Consider the following 18,959-nt stretch of genomic DNA (forward strand, 5'->3'; position numbering starts at 1 on the left):
CCTATTTTCAGTGTTTTAGCTTTGATTTACTTTTGTGACTTCCCTATCTGGGTTGATATCTGGTTGCTCTGTCCTGTGTTCTAGTCTTGCATTGTTATCTGATGTTACTGGTTTTCTAACTGGAGGACTCTCTTTAGTATTTCTTGTAATTTTGGTTTGGTTTTTGCAAATTCCCTTATCTTCTATTTATCTGGAAATGTCCTAATTTCACCATCATATTTGTGAGACAGTTTTGCTGGATATATAATTCTTGGCTGGCAATTTTTTCCTTCAAGGCTTTATATATGCCATCCCATTGCCTCCTTGCCTGCATGGTTTCTGCTGAGTAGTCTGAGCTTATTCTTATTGACTCTCCTTTGTAGATGATTTCTCATTTATCCCTAGCTGCTCTTAAAATTCTCTCTTTATCTTTGGTTTTCGCAAATCTTGGTGACTTTCTTTTGTGATCTACCTTACGTGGAGTTCGATGAGCATCTTGGATAGATATTTTGTAATCTTTCACGATATCGGGGAAGTTTTCTGCTAACAAATCTTCAATGATCCTCTCTGTTTTTTCTGTTATCCCCACTGTTCTGATACTCCAGTCACTCATAGGTTATTCCTTTTGATAGAGTCCCACATAATTCTTAGGGTTTCTTCATTTTTTTAGATCCTTTTATCTGATTTTTCCTCAAATAAGTTGGTGTCAAGTGCTTTGCCTTCATTCTCACTAATTCTGACTTCCATTGCCTCAGTTCTGCTCCTGTTACTTTCTATTGAGTTGTCTAATTCTGACATTTTATTGTTAATCTTCTGGATTTCTGATTGCTGTCTCTCTATGGATTCTTTCAGCCTGTTAAATTTGTCATTATGCTCTTCTCTAATCTTTTTAATTTCCTCTATTGTGTGTTCTGTGTTTTGCTTAATTTCCTTACTAATTTCTTGAAGAGTTCTGTATATTAATCTTTTGTAATCTGCCTCTGGTAATTCCAAGAAATCTTCCTCCTCTGGAAAATTTCTAGATTCTTTATTTTGGGAGCTTACTGAAGCCATCATGGATTGCCTCTGTATGTGATTTGATATTGACTGTTGTCTCCGAGCCATCAATAAGTTATTATATTTGTTTATTTTATGTTTGCTTACTGTGTCCTAGCTTCTTGTTTTGTTCTGATATACCCAAATAGGCTGCTCGTATAAGCTAGTTTGATTATTTGCACCTTTGAAGCTCTAATGTCCTGTCAGCAGGTGGTTAGATCTGTTACTAGGTATGGGAGCTCAGGAGTCCTCCCACTCCTCCTGTATGGATTCAGCTCAGGTGCCCAGGTAAATAGCCACCAAGTGTGTGGTGTAGGCTCTCACTTACAGTCCTAGACAGGCATGGGTGATTGGTGTAGGCACAGGCATCTGGCTGCAGCAGGGGACACCCTCTGAGCAAGGCAGGAGACTGATGGCCGCCCCTGAGTGTCCAAGAGGAAGGCATGTCCCTGTTCCCTAGAGCGCGTAGGTGGGTGGGTTTTGCAGCTGGACTATGAGCACCTAATGCTGTTGGCTGTAAGGACTGGGGTGCACCTCTTATTCATGAGCCCTTCTCGCAGGTGGCTAGGTGGCATTGGTGGAGCCACCAGTCCTCAAGCCCCTGATGTGGGTAGGTGAAGACCCTGCTTAATGGGCACAGCAGTGTCAAATGTCAAGAACCTGCCACTTCACAGCTGAAACAGTTGAAGTTAGACTTTTGCTATATACCCTGTTGTACTGCGGTAATGAGGGCCTGCGCTGTTGAGATGGTCCCACACAAGCCTGTGCAGGGGAAAAGGCACTCAAAGTCCATGGATCCCTTATGCCTGTGCCTAGGCAAAGGAGCTGTGCCTACCCTGGGTTGCTGGCTTAGGGGAGCCAGCAGTTTATTTTCTCCTGTTTGTTAATTTGTTCATTCTCCAAGACAGGGAGAATGGCTCTGGGCGTGTGACAGATCCTACCTCTGGCCCAGGGGACTCGGCAATTGCTGAAGCTGGTCCGGGACCCAGCGCAGAGCAGGGAGCTGGGAGGTAAATGGGAGAGAGGTTTTTCCCTAAGAGGGGTGTTTTTGATCTGCACAGTAGGACGTACACAATTACTTATCTTTCACCAGATCGAGGGCTGCTTTTCACTGGTTCTGGGTGGCTGTATAGAGTCTCCGGTACTGAGTCTCTCCCAGTGTGGAAAACGCACTTCCTGAGCACGGCTGCTTGCCTGCCTCACTGCTCACCCCTGAGCTGCTCAGGCCTGAAGGGCTCAGGCTCTCACCGGGTCAGGTCTGGCAACTCCTCGCTGCTTCTGAAGCATTTCTCCCTCACCCTGCCACTCAGTCCAGTTCCTCAACTCTGCCTTTGATGTTCAGGGCTCCCAGATTGCCATATATAATCGAATCACTTGTTTTCTTGGGTCTTTATTGTAAGAGGGTCCACCAGAAGCATCTGATTGCTCCGCCATCTTGTCCCCACCTCCTCCTCAATGTATTTAAAGCACTTGATTTTTAAAACTGGACAAATATGGCAGTATGTGGTTAAATTTGATTAAGGAATGCATCTATTTTGTTTGGCAAATTACATCTGATTGTTGCTACCTTTTGTGTTGAAGTAGACAAGCAAAAGTGGCTCATGAGTACAGGGAAAAAGGGAAGCACAGTAGATATAGAAGTGGGCTACAGATTAGTAAGGGAAGGTTTATGTTGCTGTTCAGTAAAACTGACATGCTTTGTTTTCGGTTATATAGTATTACTACAGCATAAAGGACATCAGCATCGGTGGGCGGTGTGTTTGCAATGGCCATGCTGAAGTGTGTAATGCAAACAATCCTGAAAAACTGTAAGTACATGTACAGATGTTTTTAGCCTTGCTATCATCATGTCTAATTGTTTCAGTGGTTGTGTCCATACCATTGACTATTTCTAGGATACCGCCCTCAGCAGGAATTTTTCAGTCAACAGATAGGTGGGGGGTGTGCGTAGCAGAGCTTCCCCTACAGCCCACTGCAGGCATGGCTAATCAATCACAGAAATCCTCACAGATAGTCTAGGCTGCAGCCACCAAATCCTCTCCAAGATGGTGCTCTGGGCAACCACTACATAATAATTGATTAGGGTTGTAATGAGAAATAAAACCTGTCTGTCATCCTTGGTCTAATGGGAAAAGAGTTACATGTTCCAAATCTTTTTGTTTTTAATTGAGGAATATTTTGCATACAATAAGATGCATAGATCTTAAATGTTAAGTGTTTGGCAGTTGTATACACTTGTGCTACTCCTCCAAGAGTAATAGTGTCAAGGGTTGGAAATTACTGGGTACTAGATACGGTAATAATTTTCTCTCAGTTTTTCATTTAAAGTCTACAATTCCCCATGAGCAACATTTACTAGAGATGTATTTTACTTTTCATCAGATTCAGGTTTATATGTCTTTAGGTCTCACTATGTGTTCAGGCAGAGTCGCCAGCTGCCAACTTGTGTGGTGTGCTTTGTGGCGCCCTTCTCTTGATCAGCAACAATCCCTAATGTTGTCAGCCCTCCTTCAGGTTTCGGAGGGTACTATCCCAGAGAGCCTATACACCAGCTAACTAACCTTTCGTCGGCAAGGACTTGTTTAATAATGATTACATAATCCATTACCGTCATGTAACCTTCTGGAGAGTAGGCCCGAAGACACTGGAAGTCAGATCAGGTAAGTTCTGAGTTGCAGAGAGAGGGGAGAGAAGAGGTCGGGCTAGTGTCCTTGAGCTTGGGACAAAATGGCGCCATGTGGGAAAGGATAGCTGGGTAGTGGTGGGTCAGCATGAGGGCACCAGGAGCCTGTCTATTCTGAGGGGAATAGGAGAGGTCATTGAGGGCAAACTCTGCCCATCTTTTTGCATAAAGCTAACCCTGAATACATAAACTGCGGTATTGATTATTTTCACTATTGTTGGCTGTGCATGAGTTGTGAGGTTTTCTAAATATCATACACTCATTCATTCAAAAAATATTCCCCAAGTGGCTGCTACTACTACCTTGACGAACAAGGAGGATAGGAATCCCAGTGGGGACAACTGACAGTTAAACAAGCAATCATAGTAAAGTATGACAATTGTTTTGCTAGGTTGCATGTTCCTGGCAGAGAAGATGAACATCTCAGAACCCCATAGATACATCACAGCACATTTGAGGAACTTGTAAATTCCTTCCTCATTTTAAAGCTTTCATTTTCTAGTTTAAAGCTGACTCCAATCTGTGAGTTATTCAATTAGGGTTTTCCTTTCCTAATTCTTAGTTTAGGAAAGGCTTAGCTGACCAAGAACTGGTCACCAGCACACTGTGGCATGAAGTCTACCCCTCAGCAACCTGTGTTCATACCCTACACTTTCATCTCACTCCTTACCTCCTCGTTCTCCATCCCGAATACTCCTGTATGGACTGTCAAGCTCACTAGTGTATGATATTAGAGAGTATGCAATAAATTATTTATGCTGAAAAAAATTTCCAATTTTATTCTTAGCTCTTATTTTCTGCCATCTTATGAAATGCATTTGATGTGTTTTCCCTGGATTTAGCTACTCTATTTCTTAAGTATAGATTGCCAATAAGATATCTTATTTTGTTTCATTGTTGAAATGACTGTTAATTTAGGATTGTGCAGATTACAGTGATCTATAAATTGATGACCAAAAATATTGTGACATTTTTAAAGCTTTGATTTAAATACGATATAAACATTATAGAGAAAACTCATTTTTAATGGAATTCCTTTTATAGAAATAACAATTTTAAGGAACACACCTACTTGCATCTTCCTGTACCATGAAATCAATGTGACGTACAGTGGATGGCAGCAACCCCCAACATTTGAAACTTGCTTTTACCAAATGGTCACCAACTTAGCATTGCCATTCTTTTTCTTCTCTCACTTAGTGGGTGACTCTATCACCTGTAATCTGTACCCCCCCATTAGTTTATTTCATGCTAGTAAATGAAGAATTTTCCAGCTTCTTCTCATCCTTCATAGCAAAGAATTATTCTGGGAGAAATTGCGAATTTTAATTTTTATAGAACCTCAATATATATATCCCTGTATCTTACAGAATTTTACAGTTTCCAAAGCACATCTACAGCCACGTAATGCAAATGTTACTATCCCCATTTTACCCAGGAGGCAACTAAGGATGGGGATCAAAAAGCTTAGGGGCAGAGATAACGAGGGCTGAGCTTTAGTCCTGAGCAGTAGATGCAAGGACAAGTTTTCTGTATTAGCTATCAGCCTGGGCTGAGAGAGATTTAGGAAAAGGAATGGTTTGGGGCTACCAATATGATTCAGACAGGTCCCAGCCACTTTTTTTTTTGCTATACTCAGTTTTAGTGGCAAAGTGGTTAAAAGCTCAAGCTGCTAGCCAAAAGGTCGGCAGTTTGAATCCACTGGCTGCTCCCTGGAAACCCTATGGGACAGTTCCACTCTGTCCTATAGGGTCACTATGAGTTGGAATCGACTTGACAGCACACAGCAACAGCAACAGCATTAGAGTAATTGGGAGTCCCTGGGTGGCACAAATGGTAAATACTTGACTTAGCTAAAAGGTTTGTGGTTTGAATCACCCGCCCAGAGGTGCATCAGAAGACAGGCCTGGTAGTCTGCTTCTGAAAGGTCACAGCCTTGAAAACCCTATGGAGCACAGTTCTATTTGGCACACACAGAGTCTCCATGAGTTGGAACCAACTCAGTGGCAACAACATCAGAGTAATTGGACTGCATGTTCTTCAGGTGGTCTTCCTTCCCTAAATATTCTTTCAGTCCTGTTTGTGCCAAATATTTCATGGCAACAAGCTGAGATTGCCTCTCTGACAAGCGCCCATTTGGACTCCAGCTGGTCTGTGCTGCCAGGTAAATCTGTGTCCATGGCTCCCACAGGCAGCTGAGAAGGATGACACCTCCCCTTAGGAGGGTAACTGAATATGTGCCATCCCACCTCCCCTCAGGGAAGAGTGAAGTTTTCTTAGGAAACTGTTTTGAATCCTCTTTCAAGCACAGATGAACAAAGGATCAAAGCCTGGTGTTCTAGTCCAGTGCTATGGCTACACACTTTCATTTTAACTTGGCAAAATTTTAGGGCAGATGCATAATCCTCTGAAGTTAAATTTTTAGAGTTTTACCCTTTTACCTCTCTGAGTAATCTGCTCTTTTGGCCCGGTGATGGAGCTGTTTGTTGGAGCTGGCACAGCCTCAGGGAATGGGATTCTCTGAGATCTAATTATTGGTCACAGTCCTTGGATTCTGTGAATCTCTGTGCTGACCCCAGGTGGACAGCAGGACTCTTGAGCAGACCTTTCTTACAGGACTATTCTCGATCTTTGTGAACAGATTCCTTTTTTTTTTTTTAATTGTTGTAAAGATACATACAACACAACATTTGCAAATTCAGGATTTTTCATGTGTACTGTTTAGTGACACTAATTACATTAATCATGCCTGCAACTGCCTCCAATATCCGTTGCCAAGTGTTCCATCACTATAAACAGAAACTCAGTGCTTCCTAAGCAATGATTCTACCTTTGCCCTCCTCCCAGCCCCTGGTAACCACTGATAAACTGGTCTCTATGCATTTGCCTATTCTAGATACTTCATATAAGTGAGATCACACATTTGTCCTTTTGTGACTGACTGACTTACTCAGTATAATGTTTTCAAGGTGAATGGAGTCTTAACACATCCTAAGGAGCTCAGCACTGGCTTACTTGTTTGCTCATTTGTTGTTATCAGGGCTTTGAACTGGTTCATTCTGGTTTGAACCCCTGCTGAGAATTTGCATTTCCACCCCAGATGTACTGAATCAGAATTCTACATTTTAACAAGATCTTCCTGATTCAGTATATCTGGGGTGGAAATGCAAATTCTCAGCAGGGGTTTGAACCGGAATGAACCGTTTCGAAGCCCCAGTTGTAAAATAGTTTGGTAGAGAAGGAAGAGCTGGGGCTTTGGACAGACTTAGGTTTGAAATCTGGCTCTCCATTTATCATCGTGTGACCTTGGCAAGTATTTCAGTATCTCTGAGTCTTAGTTTTATCATCTGTAAAATGGAGATAAAAAGCTTGATTTTGCAGGATTTGGAGGCCTTGAAATAATATATGCAAAATGCTTTGTTCTCGTAACTGCTCAATAAATGGCACTTGCTAGGATGACCGGGATGATTATATTCATGTGCCAGTTTTTCACACAGAACACCTGATCTTCATCCAAACTTTTCAAATAACTGAGATGTCTTCACCCACATGGCCAGGTTTCAGTGTGAATGTCAACACCACACCTGTGGGGAGACGTGTGATCGCTGCTGTGCTGGCTACAATCAGAGGCGGTGGTGGCCGGCCACTTCGGAGCAGAGCAATGAGTGTGAGGGTGAGTGTCGGGGTGGGGGACTGGGAAGCAAGGCTCCCCACAGGCCTTTCTTCCCATTTCTGCCTGAGGACTGATGCTGTGTTTCCCACGCTTACAAAGAGTATGGGATCATGTCCATCTTAGGGAGTCAGGTCTGTCTATTGTAATGAAGAAAATCACAAACTGGAGGTAAATCCCGATATAAATATGAGAACAAAATTAACGGTGATAATAATCATTAATATTTATAAAGCATTCACTATATGCAAGGATTGGGGGCAGTGGTGATTCAGCGGGCGAATTCTCAGCTTCCGTGTGGAGTACCCAGGATGGATACCCGGCCAGTGCACCTCATGGGCACCCACCACCCATCTGTCAGCAGTGGATTGCCTGCTGCTATGATGCTGAACCGATTTCAGCAGAGAGAGCTTCCAAACTAAGATGGACTAGGAAGAAAGGCCTGATGATCTGCTTCTGAAAATCAGCACATAAAAATGTTGTGGATCACAACGGTCCCATCCTCAATGAACCATGGGCATGGCACAGGACTGGGCGTCATTTCTTTCCATTGTGCATGGGGTTGCTAAGAGATGGGGCTGCTAACGACAACAACAACACATGCAAATATTGAGCTGAGTGCTTTTTAATATGTTGGCTTCTCTTTTTAGCAATCTTAAATCTGGTGTAGCCGCTGTAAATTTTTAAACCCTTTCCATTTCTTGGGCTGTGATGCTGGCTAGGAATCCTAGCTATTTTGAGGACTGAGGTTCAGAGAAGGTGGCGAGATTGATGTCTAAACACAGAGTTGGAAGCATGGAGAGTGGAGGGAGGAGGGATGGGAGGAGCAGTATAGAAGGACTGAGGCAGGTGGAGGATGAAAGGGGCAAGAGAAGGAAGTAAAAAAGACAAGAGGCTGCTTTCAACCTATGGATGGAATATAAAGCAAGAAAACAGTTATTTTTAACAACGAAGCCCTAACTAAGACATCCAGCTGAAGATTAGCTTTTAGGTTCATCTTCCTGGGGAGCCACATACTTCTTACAAATGCCAGAAACATTTTTTGTAACTTTCTGGTATTTGTTTCAGAGACTTTCTAAAATTTTCTAATTATTCTTAGCATTTGAAGATGGAGTTTCTTTTTTTTTCCCTATTAAAAACAAGTCAGCATGACCTTTATTTTATTTTTATTGTACTTTAGAGGAAGGTTTACAGAAAAAATAGTTTCTCATTAAATAGTTACTACACATATTGTTTTATGACAATGGTTAACAACCCCTTCTCAACCTTGGGTTCCCTATTACCAGCTTTCCTGTGCCTTCCTGCCTTCTAATCCTTGTCCCTGGACTGTTGTGCCCCATTAGTCTCATTTTCTTTTATGGGGCTGTCTAATCTTTGGCTGAACAGTGGGCTTCGGGAATGGCTTCAGTTCTGAGTTAGTAGGGTATCCAGGGGCCATAATCTTCGGGTTCCTCCAGGCTCTGTCAGACAGACCAGTAAGTCTGGGTTTTTCTTGTGAACTGAATTTTGTTCTACATTTTTCTTCCTCTCTGTCTGTGATCCTCTATTGTGATCCCGGTCAGAGCGGTCAGTGGTGATAGTCAGACACTATCTAGTTCTTCTGGGCTCAGGCTGGTGGAGGCTATTGTTCATGTGGTTCATTAGTCCTTCGGACTAGTATTTTCCTTGTGCCTTTGGTTTTCTTCATTCTTGTTTGCTCTGGACAGGATCGGACCAATAGATGTATCTTAGATGGCTACTTGCAAGCTTTTAAGATCCCAGACACTACTCATCAAAGTAGGATGTAGAACACTTTTTTATGAACTATGTTATGCCAATTGACCTAGATGTCCTCTGAGACCATGGTCCTCAGCCCCCAGCCCCAGTAACTTGGTCCCTCAGGTATTTGGATGTGTGTAAGAAGTTTCTATGACTTTGCCTTGGTCAAGTTGTGCTGACTTCCCTGATATGTTGTGTGTTGTGGATTTTCTTTTTGGAAATGACCAAAAGACATTTGGAGCCAGATTTGTTGAATAGTTGGGTAAAAATCTGTACTGTATACTTTTTGGTCAAATATTTTTTGTAATTGTTAAGAGATGGTAGTCCATGGGTGGCGTAAGCAGCTAATGTGCTTTACCGAAAATGTTAGAGGCTGGAGTCCACCAGGGATGCCTTGGAAGAAAGTCTTGGCAATCTACTTCCAAAAAACCAGCCATTGAAAACCCTATGGAGTTCAGTTCTACTCTGACACACACGAGGTCACCATGAATTGGAACAACTCAACGGCAACTGGCAGTAAGAGATAAGACTGATGATCTCATCTGACCAGTAAAGTTACTCAAAAGCATTTCCAGTGAGGAGTTCCAAGAATGTTCTGAGAGAGGGTAATGTTGTTGGAACATGTTGGTAGCTACCTAAGGCATGTGGGTGTCTAAGCCCAGATGTATTACTTAGATGAATTTTATGGTTGAAACAAACAGGTTCCTACTTCCCAACTCCTCACTCCTGGATAATGGGACCAAAAGAGGGGAAGGTAATGATAATCAGGGGACATTTCTTCTACTGCTTTTCCAGTGCTAGTTTTGGATATTTTGCTTGATGAATGTTGAGCCCATGAACTCCATCCAGCATTTGCAATTTGATTAGTTTTCCAGACTAATGGAGGCCTTTAGTGAAAGACATGCTTTAATCTAACACATATGAAAAGTTTCAAAAAATTTTCCTAAAATGAGTTTTTAACCTTTTAAAACTTGTCAAAATGGTTAAAAGTTACAAAAACAGTTTATAGAAATCAGACTTATTTGGATACGTTTATTAGGTGCTTTCTAAATTTCATTTAAATTACACAATTCAAAATAGTAAAGATAGTAAATGTAACTGCCTTGAATTTTTTGTCATAGTACCAAAACGGAGATGACAGTAAGTGTTCAGCCTGTAAAAATGGAGTGTCTTGTCTAATTTTTAATTCAGTATTCTTTCCCAATAAATTCATCTGGCAACTTGATTAGAAATTAACAGTTACTAGCAAGTCTTAGAAAATTTGATCTAGGTGGAATGCTATAATTATATATTCTGCTTAGGAAAGAATAAGAATTTTACTCATGTTAATTTTTTTCATCTTGGCAAATTATATTTTATAATTTGAGATGTATTATATATTGTAGTTAATTGGCAATTATAAAAAAGAAAGAAAATTAAAATAACCAATAGTTTTACTATCAAAAGAGAGCTACTATTAATATTTTATTAGATCTTTTAGTGTTTTTTCATGAATATTTTAAATACTCAGGATTATATTATTTATACAGCTTAAATGCTGATGTTTCCCACTTGACTGTTTTAATTATATATCTTATTTTTTTAAAAAGAGAAACATCTCCCACTTAATATCAAATGAAAGGAGCTTTCAGTTGCATGTTATCATAGAGGGGTCTTAAACCAAACAAAACCCGTTGCCATTGAGTCGATTCTGATGCATAGCGACCCTATAGGACAGAGTAGAACTGCCCCGGAGGATTTTCAAGGAGCAGCTGGTAGAGTCAAACTGCCAACCTTTTGGTTAGCAGCCATAGCTCTTAGTATAAAGTTTAAAGAAATTTTTCACTAAGAGTATGCCTGGTGTTCCAGAATACACTTTACTGTAGCTCAATGAGCAGTAAGATTATCGCGGGGAAATTACTAAGTGTCTCATAGTAATGATGGAATATTGATTTAGAATGCTTTTTTTTTCCCCAGCATGCAACTGCCATGGCCACGCCATCGACTGTTACTATGATGCAGATGTTGAGAGGCAGCAGGCAAGCTTGAATATTCATGGCATCTGTGCAGGTGGAGGGGTCTGCGTTAATTGTCAGGTGAGGCACTATTTAGATTAAAGTGGGTGTGTCATCACAGGGAATGAGCATTCCCTATGATGCTCATAAGCACGGCTCCCAAAGAGAAGTAAAGAAAGTGATGCTCAATTGAAGGTATTTTCTGAGACCATTTCTCCACTTTTGTCCACAAAAAGCTTTGCTAGCTGGATGTAACTTAGGGGTTGTAGTGAAAATGGAAGGAGCCTGGTGGCGCAGTTGTTAAGTGCTTGGCTGCTAACGGAAAAGTTGATGGTTTAACCCACCAGCCGTTCTGCAGGAGAAAGATATGGCAGTCTGCTTCTGTAAAGATTACAGCCTTGGAAACCTTATGGGACAGTTCTACTCTGTCCTATAGAGTCGCTATGAGTTGACAATGGGTTTGGTTTTTGGTTTAGGGAAAATGGACTGAGGCATATTTACCCAAATTCCTTTGAGTAGGTTCTTTGTTTAGGTCTTTGCCTGACTGGAGAGGAGTAATCCTGACTGTCATCCCTGATTCTATCCATCTCGTGGGAGAAAGGCTCTCAGATAGGGAGGGCAAATAGGTATCAACTTCAGTGCTGACACTAAATTCTGTTTTCAGAAGGATTCTGAATCTAGACGCAGTGAGGAGCACACCATGATCAATTGATAATGTCTGCCATAGACACCAACTCTGAAACGCTGTTATTTCATTCTTTCTGTTGGACACTCGGCCTTCCTTGGGTTTAACCAAGAGGCGTGTATGGCAGAGGAGGGTACAAATATATCTGCATTGAGATAATCATCATTAAAAATTAAGTAAAATGTTCATAAATTGGTCTAGATTGTCACTTTTTCCTGTGGACTTTTAGAGTGGTATTTGTTAATGCTGCCATTAAAGAGGCACTCTTCATATGAGATACCCACTTACATGGAACCAGGACTACACACCCATAGAGAGACCCACCATTCTTCTGTTTCCAACTCCACACATTTTATATCACTGTCATCACAGATAATTAAAATACTAGCAAAACATAAAACATAGGCTTGTTATAAATCACAAGGATTCATGAGTAAGTGAAAGATCCCAGGATCTTCTTAAATTATGTACTACAGCACCCACCCAGGTGATTTGTATGAACATTAAAGTTGGAGAAGCACTGGAGTAGGATGTATAGGTAGAATCCTTTCTCCAGATGAAGGATCACAACATTTAATATGTTTTTAGAATACCTTGTTTCTCATCCTCCTTTTCTCAGTGATACTATGTTTTGTACTTGGCTGTTTGAGAAAATCATCAGTGTAGTCCTTTTTTCATAGTGGTTCTGCAGAATCATACTTTGCATGTAAAATTGCTGAAATCTTGTTTGGAACATCACATTTTTTCCTGCAACTTAAACTAAAAATGCCTTTGTTTAAGTTAGATACTTAGCTAGCATAATTAACTTTTATAATCAAAGATCAAGGAGAGAGTTCTGCTTTTGTTATGGTGTAGTAGCTTCTATGGAGTCCTGGTAGTGCAGTGATTAAGAGCTTGGCTGCTAACCCAAGGGTCAGCAGTTTGAATCCACCACCTGCTCCTTGGAAACCCTATGGGGCAGTTCTGCTCTGTCCTGTGGAGTCGATATGAGTCGGAATTGGCTCAACAGCAATGGAGTTTTTTAGTAGCTTCTATAGGACCCAACCCTCTCACAGATAATAGCTATAAATTATGGACAAAATAGAAACAAACAACAAACAAAAACAATGATGTGAAGGCACTAGAGAGTAAAAATAAATAGGAAGATACCAGAGTGGGGGGATGCCATTAAGCAAAAGGGATCAGCATAAGGTGAATTACATGTTTTTATAGCTTGTAGCAGGAGAGCAGGCCAGAGGTGCTACATGGGGTGGCTAAAATTTCTCTAGAAAATCTAGGCCTTTCTGGCTTGAAGAACTGGAAAACAGAGCTTGGGACAACCACGGTTTCTAGAAAATGAGCGAAAATTCCAGGAAAGGAGAAACCAAGAGAGGGGAAATACCAAATTCTGTATATAAATTCTACTCAGATCTCTACTGATCCTTGAACCATGCATGCACATGATGGGTTTCAGCAAGAAAAAAAAGAACTTATTTGAGTTTTGAGTAACCACTCAAGAGTCAGAGTTTGTAGTTTGATTACATTTAAGTTGTCTTATATGTGTATATATATAAAAAAAAAATCAACACTCTTCAGAGAAATATAACAGAATCCAGAGTCTCTAAAACATAATATTCACAATGTCCAGGATACAATCCAAATTTTGTTGACAATGTGAAGAACCAAGAAAATGTGAATCATTCTCAAAAGAAAAGACAATGGAGACCAACTCTTAAATGATCCAGATACTGGGATTAGCACTCCAGGATTTTAAAGCAGCTATTAGAACTATACTCAGAACATAAATGAAAAATACAGTCACAATGAATGAAAAAGTAAGTAATAATAGCATATTTAAAGCATAAAAGGAACCCAATGAAAATTCTAGAACTGGAAAATACGATATATTAAATAAAAATTCATTGGATAGGCCTAATCACAGAATGGAGGTGAGAGAAGAAAGTCAGTGAGTTTAAAGATAGAGTAATAGAAATTACCCATTTTAAATAAGGGAAATAAAAAGATTGGAAGAAAAATTAACAGAGCCTTGGGAACCTGTGGGAAAATATCAAAAGACCTATTAGAAATGTAATTAGGGTCCCAGAAGCAGAGGAGAGTGAATGAGGCAAAAAAAAAAAAAAAATAAATAAAAGGAACAATGGTTGAAAGTTCCCAAAATTAGGATACTTACTGAACCCTAGGCAGGATAAAAATAAAGAAAACAGCCCTTGGGCCCAGCAGAGTCAAACTGCTGAAAACCAAAGACAAAGTGAAAATCAACACGGAGAAAACACATAACACACAGGAGAACAATGATTTGAATTACTGTAGACTTCTCATTAGAAACTGTGAAGGCCATAAGACAGCGGGACAAGGTAATTAAAACGCTAAAACAAACAAACACACAAACAAAAAGAACCATCAACCCAGAATTCTACATTCAACAAAAATATTCTTTAAGAATGAATGCATAAAGAAAAGTGTTTCTCAGATAAAATAAAACTAATAGAATTTCTTGCCCAAGAGATATGCACTACAAGCAATGCTAAAGAAAGTTCTTCAGGCTACAGAGAATGTTACAAGGTGGAAACTCACATCTTCAAGAAGAAATGAAGAGTGTTGGAATGTTAAATGTCTGGGTAAATAAAAAAGACTATTTAAAAAAAATTAAAATATGTAGGGCTGCTTAAAACAAAAATTATAATATTGTCTTGTGGGATTTATAATGTATGTAGATATAATACACATGAAACTATAGCATAAAGAACAGGGAGGCAATTAAATGGACATATAGGACTGCAATATTTCTGTAACTTTTATGAAGAGGAACAGTATTAAGTCTAAGTATACTGTAAAAAGTTAAAGATGTACCTTGTAATCCCTAAAACATCTACTGACAGAATATTGCAAAAAGGTGTAGCTAAAAGGCCAATAGATAAATGGAATTCTAAAAAATATCAAATAATTCAGAAGAAAGGAGAAACAAAGGAACAAAAGACACACACACACACAGATACACACACACACACACACACACACACACACATACCCCAAAATAAGGAGAGAAACAGAAAAAAAGACATGAAAAATATAGGCCTAAATCCAGCCATATGAATAAATACATTAAACATTAATGGACTAAACACTCCAATTCAAAGACAAAATTTATTTCTCTGTATAGATGCTTCCCTGGTTTTGCTTTTCTAGAGAACCCAGCCTAAGACATTTGACCCCACTCCCAGTACCAAATGTCTTAGGCTGGGTTCTCTAGAAAAGCAAAACCAGGGAAGCAGCTCTCTCTCTCTCTCTCTCTCTATCTGTATATATATATATAGATAGATAGATAGACAGAGAGAGATTTATATCAAGGAAATGGCTCACGCAGTTGTAGAGGCTGGAAAGTCCCAAGTCTCTGGGTCAGGCGAGAGACTTCTCCTGAGTCACATAGCTGCAGGGGCTGGCGAACCCAAGATCTGCAGGTCAGACAACAGGCCTCTGACTCACAGGCTGCTGAGGCCGACAAATCCCCAGATCAGCAGGTAAGCTGGCAGGCTGCTGGCTCACAGACTGTGGAGGCTGATGAATCCCAAGATTGCTAGTTAAGCTGATAGCTCAATTCCCAAGAACCAGAGATCAGACGAATAGGAGCCAGCTGCAGGATCCAGAATGAGCAAAAGCCCTACGAGCCTTGCTAGAAAGTCCATCTATATTGGATGCAGACCACACCCTCAAGGAAACTCCCTTTCAACTGATTGCCTACTCACAGAAGATCCCATCATGGAGGTGATCTCATTATATCAGATCTCATCATGGAAGTGATTACATCATTATACAACTGCCAGACTACAGCATAACTGCCAGACCACTGAGAATCATGGCCCAGCCAAGTTGACATACAACCTTAATAATCAGAGTCTACCCCTTGTCAATTTGGCACCTGTACACATCTCCTAAAACCATACATAATCTCTGAGTAAAGACAATCATAAAGTCATACTTGCACCTAACATGATACAACTAATACACATACAACCAAAAACACACTAGTCCTGTTTACATCTTATATTTTATAAGTGAAGAAAGCATAAATATTTGATGCACACATGCAAGAAAGAAATACTCATAACAATTACAGTCCTCATTTCTGCAACTGATCACGTGGCTATTTAGAACTGGTATTTGCAACTACCTTCTTCCACCACCCTTTCCGTATTCCCTTTGCCCTCAGCAAGCACCTCAGCTGGTTGTGGTTCTTTGCCTGGTAGGGTGACCCAAACCTTTATTCCTGAAGGGTCTGAACCATTAGTAGTCATGTCAGACTAGGGTTGCAGTAGTTTTCCATTGACTTTAATCACATGACACGGTAGTCCTAAGAGACGCCCTAAGGGATCGCTTGCATTCCAGACATACTCCTCTTTATCTCCATTATGTAATATCAATCTGATTTCCTCTTGGTAATCAGGATCAATCATACTAGCCAATATGTTAACTCCCTTCTTTGCCTGTTGCTCCAGAGGCATAAGGAGTCCAAAGTGGCCAGGTGGCATTCTTAACTTCCATTTCAGTGGAATCGGTGTTGTGTCTCCAGGTGGGAGCATTCCTCCCTTTGGAGCTAAGACCTCTAGACCCACAGAGCATAGGGTCGCAGGGACAGGTAACAAAAATTTTATGGGTAGGTCACTATGGGTAATAGTGAATGGTGCCACTCACTGTCCTAGCCTAAGACAGTTGGTGTTTAGTTTTTCCATCTTGTTAAATAATGCTGTTGGAATTTGGATAGGGATTGCATTATCTGTAAATCGCTTTGGGTAGAATTGACATTTTACAATGTTGAGTCTTCCTATCCATAAGCATGGTATTTTTTTTTATTTATGTAGGTCTCTTGGTTTCTTGTAATAGTGTTTTGTAGTTTTCTTTGTATAGGTCTTTTACATCCCTGGTTAGATTTATTCCTAAGCATTTTATCTTTTTAGGGGCTATTGTAAATGGTCTTGTTTTCCTGATTTCCTTTTCGAAGTTCTCTTTGTTGGTGTATAGGAATCCAGTTGATTTTTGTATGTTTATCTTGTATCCTGCTACTCTGCTGAATCTTTCTATACATCCTATAGTTTTCTTGTGGAATCTTTGGGGTTCTCTGTGTATAGGATCATGTCATCTATAAATAGGGATTGTTTTACTTCTTCCTTTCCAGTTTGGATGCCCTTTATTTCTTTTTCTTGCCTTATTGCTCTAGCTAGGGCTTCTAGCACAATGTTAAATAGGAGTGGTGATAAAGGGTATTCTTGTCTTGTTCCTATTCTCAGGGAGAATGCTTTCAGTGGTGGGCCAGTAGCTGTCTATTAATGGTGGCATGGTAGGGGCTGGTGGGGAGAGGGGGGAGGTGGTATATGGAGCTTGGTGGGAGGTAGAAAGGAAAGGAAGAAAGAGAAAATAAAATAAAGAGAAAAAGAGAAAAAAATGGTGGCTCAGTGGGGGCCAGCAAATTTGGTGAGATGAATTACTGGGGTAGATGGGAGAAAGAAAAGAAAAAAAAACGGCGATGTGATGGGGGCCAGTGGGTGGAGGCGGGGCATACCCAGGGTAGCAGTGGCCCCATGCACTGGTGGTTCTCTAGTCGTGGCAGCATTGCATGGGCCAGTGGGAAAGGGCAGAAGGTGGCATATGGGGCCAGATGGGAGGAAGAAAGAAAAGGAAGAAAGAGAAAACAGTAAAATAAATAAAAATAAAAAAGGGGCATTGCAGTAGGCGCCAGTGAGTGGGGGTGGGGCGGACTGAGGGCTGGTGGGAAGGGAGGGGAGGCGACATACAGGGCTAGGTGGGAGGGAAAAAGAAGAGAAAGAAAAAAATAGAAAAAAAAGAAAAATGGTGGCATGGTGGGGCCTAGTGGGAAAGAGGGAGGTGGCGTATGGGGCTAGATTGGAGGGAGAAAGAAAAGGAAGAAACGAAAAAAAGAAGAAACAATTTAAGAAATGATGCAGCAGGAGCTGGCGGGTTGGGACAGGGTAGACCTTGGGCAGTGGTGGGCTGGTGGCTCGCCATCTGTGGTGGCATAGTGGGGTCTGTCAGGAAGGGAGGGGAGGTGATATATGGGGCTAGGTGGGAGGGAGAAAGAAAAGGAAGAGGCTCCCTTCCCGTACTCTCCGTCAAGGGTTGCTGCTGACTGTGTTCCAAGATGGCATGTTGTGCTGTGTTAGTTGGCAGGGGACCTCCACTCCATACCTCTCGTTGTTCTCTGTTTTCTGTCAATTTCTTCTTCCGTTCAGTGTTGTGGTTATTTATCCCTTCATTTGATGCTTAGGGTTCCAGGAATGATGTTTACGTCTGTTTTACTTAGTTTTCCAGGTCTTTACTGTATTTCATATACAGGCATACCTCAGAGATATCATGGGTTTGACTCCAAACCACTGCAATAAAACAAATATTGCAATAAAGCAAGTCACATGAATTTTTTGGTTTCCCAGAAGCCCTAGTGACACAGTGTCTAAGAGCTTGGCTGCTAACCAAAAGGTTGGCAGTTCAAATCCACCAGCTGCTCCTTGGAAACCCTATGGGGCAGTTCTGCTCTGACCTATAGGGTTCCTGTGAGTCAGAATTGACTCAACAACAATGGGTTTAATTTCAGTATTGTTGTGTCTCAGGAAATAGGGAGGCCTGAGGAGAGGGAGAGAGATGGGGGAATGGCTGGTCAGTGGAGCAGTCAGAACACACACAACATTTATAGATTAAGTTCGCTGTCTTATATGGGTGTGGTTTGTGGCACCCCAAAACAATTACAATAGTAAGATCAAAGATCACTGATCACACGTTACCATAACAGATATAATAATAATGAGAAAGTTGGAAATATTGTGAAAATTATGAAAAGGTGACAGAGACGATGAAGCAAGCACATGCTGTGTCGCTTGACGCGAGATTGCCACAAACCTTCAGTTTGTAAAAAACTCAGTATCTGTCAAGCGCAATAAAGCAAAGTGCAATAGAATGAGGTGTGCCTGTAAGTAGAATCATATAATACATGACCTTTTGTGTCTGTGTTCTTTCACTTAGCATACACATTGCAGCATTTATAGATACTTCATGCTTTTTGTGACTGAATAACATTCCACTGTATGGATTTACCACATTTTGTTTATCCATTCATCAGTTGATGGACATCTGGGTTGTTTTAGCTATTGT

The 18,959-nt window shown here is 40.8% G+C and overlaps 1 protein-coding gene across 2 annotated transcripts in view; it reads left to right on the forward strand.

The window, feature by feature from the left end:
* The window catches only part of LAMA3 (laminin subunit alpha 3), a 330,267-nt gene that overhangs the window by 90,330 nt on the left and 220,978 nt on the right, over nt 1-18,959 (forward strand). For both annotated transcript variants that reach the window (XM_004387926.1, XM_023742062.1), the window contains exons 6-8: nt 2,731-2,822; nt 7,255-7,370; nt 11,082-11,200. In XM_004387926.1, the coding sequence (XP_004387983.1) occupies nt 2,731-2,822; nt 7,255-7,370; nt 11,082-11,200 (327 nt within the window). The remainder of the gene's footprint in view (nt 1-2,730; nt 2,823-7,254; nt 7,371-11,081; nt 11,201-18,959) is intronic.

Source organism: Trichechus manatus, unplaced genomic scaffold, assembly GCF_000243295.1.
Source record: "Trichechus manatus latirostris isolate Lorelei unplaced genomic scaffold, TriManLat1.0 scaffold00199, whole genome shotgun sequence".
Lineage (NCBI taxonomy): Eukaryota > Metazoa > Chordata > Mammalia > Sirenia > Trichechidae > Trichechus > Trichechus manatus.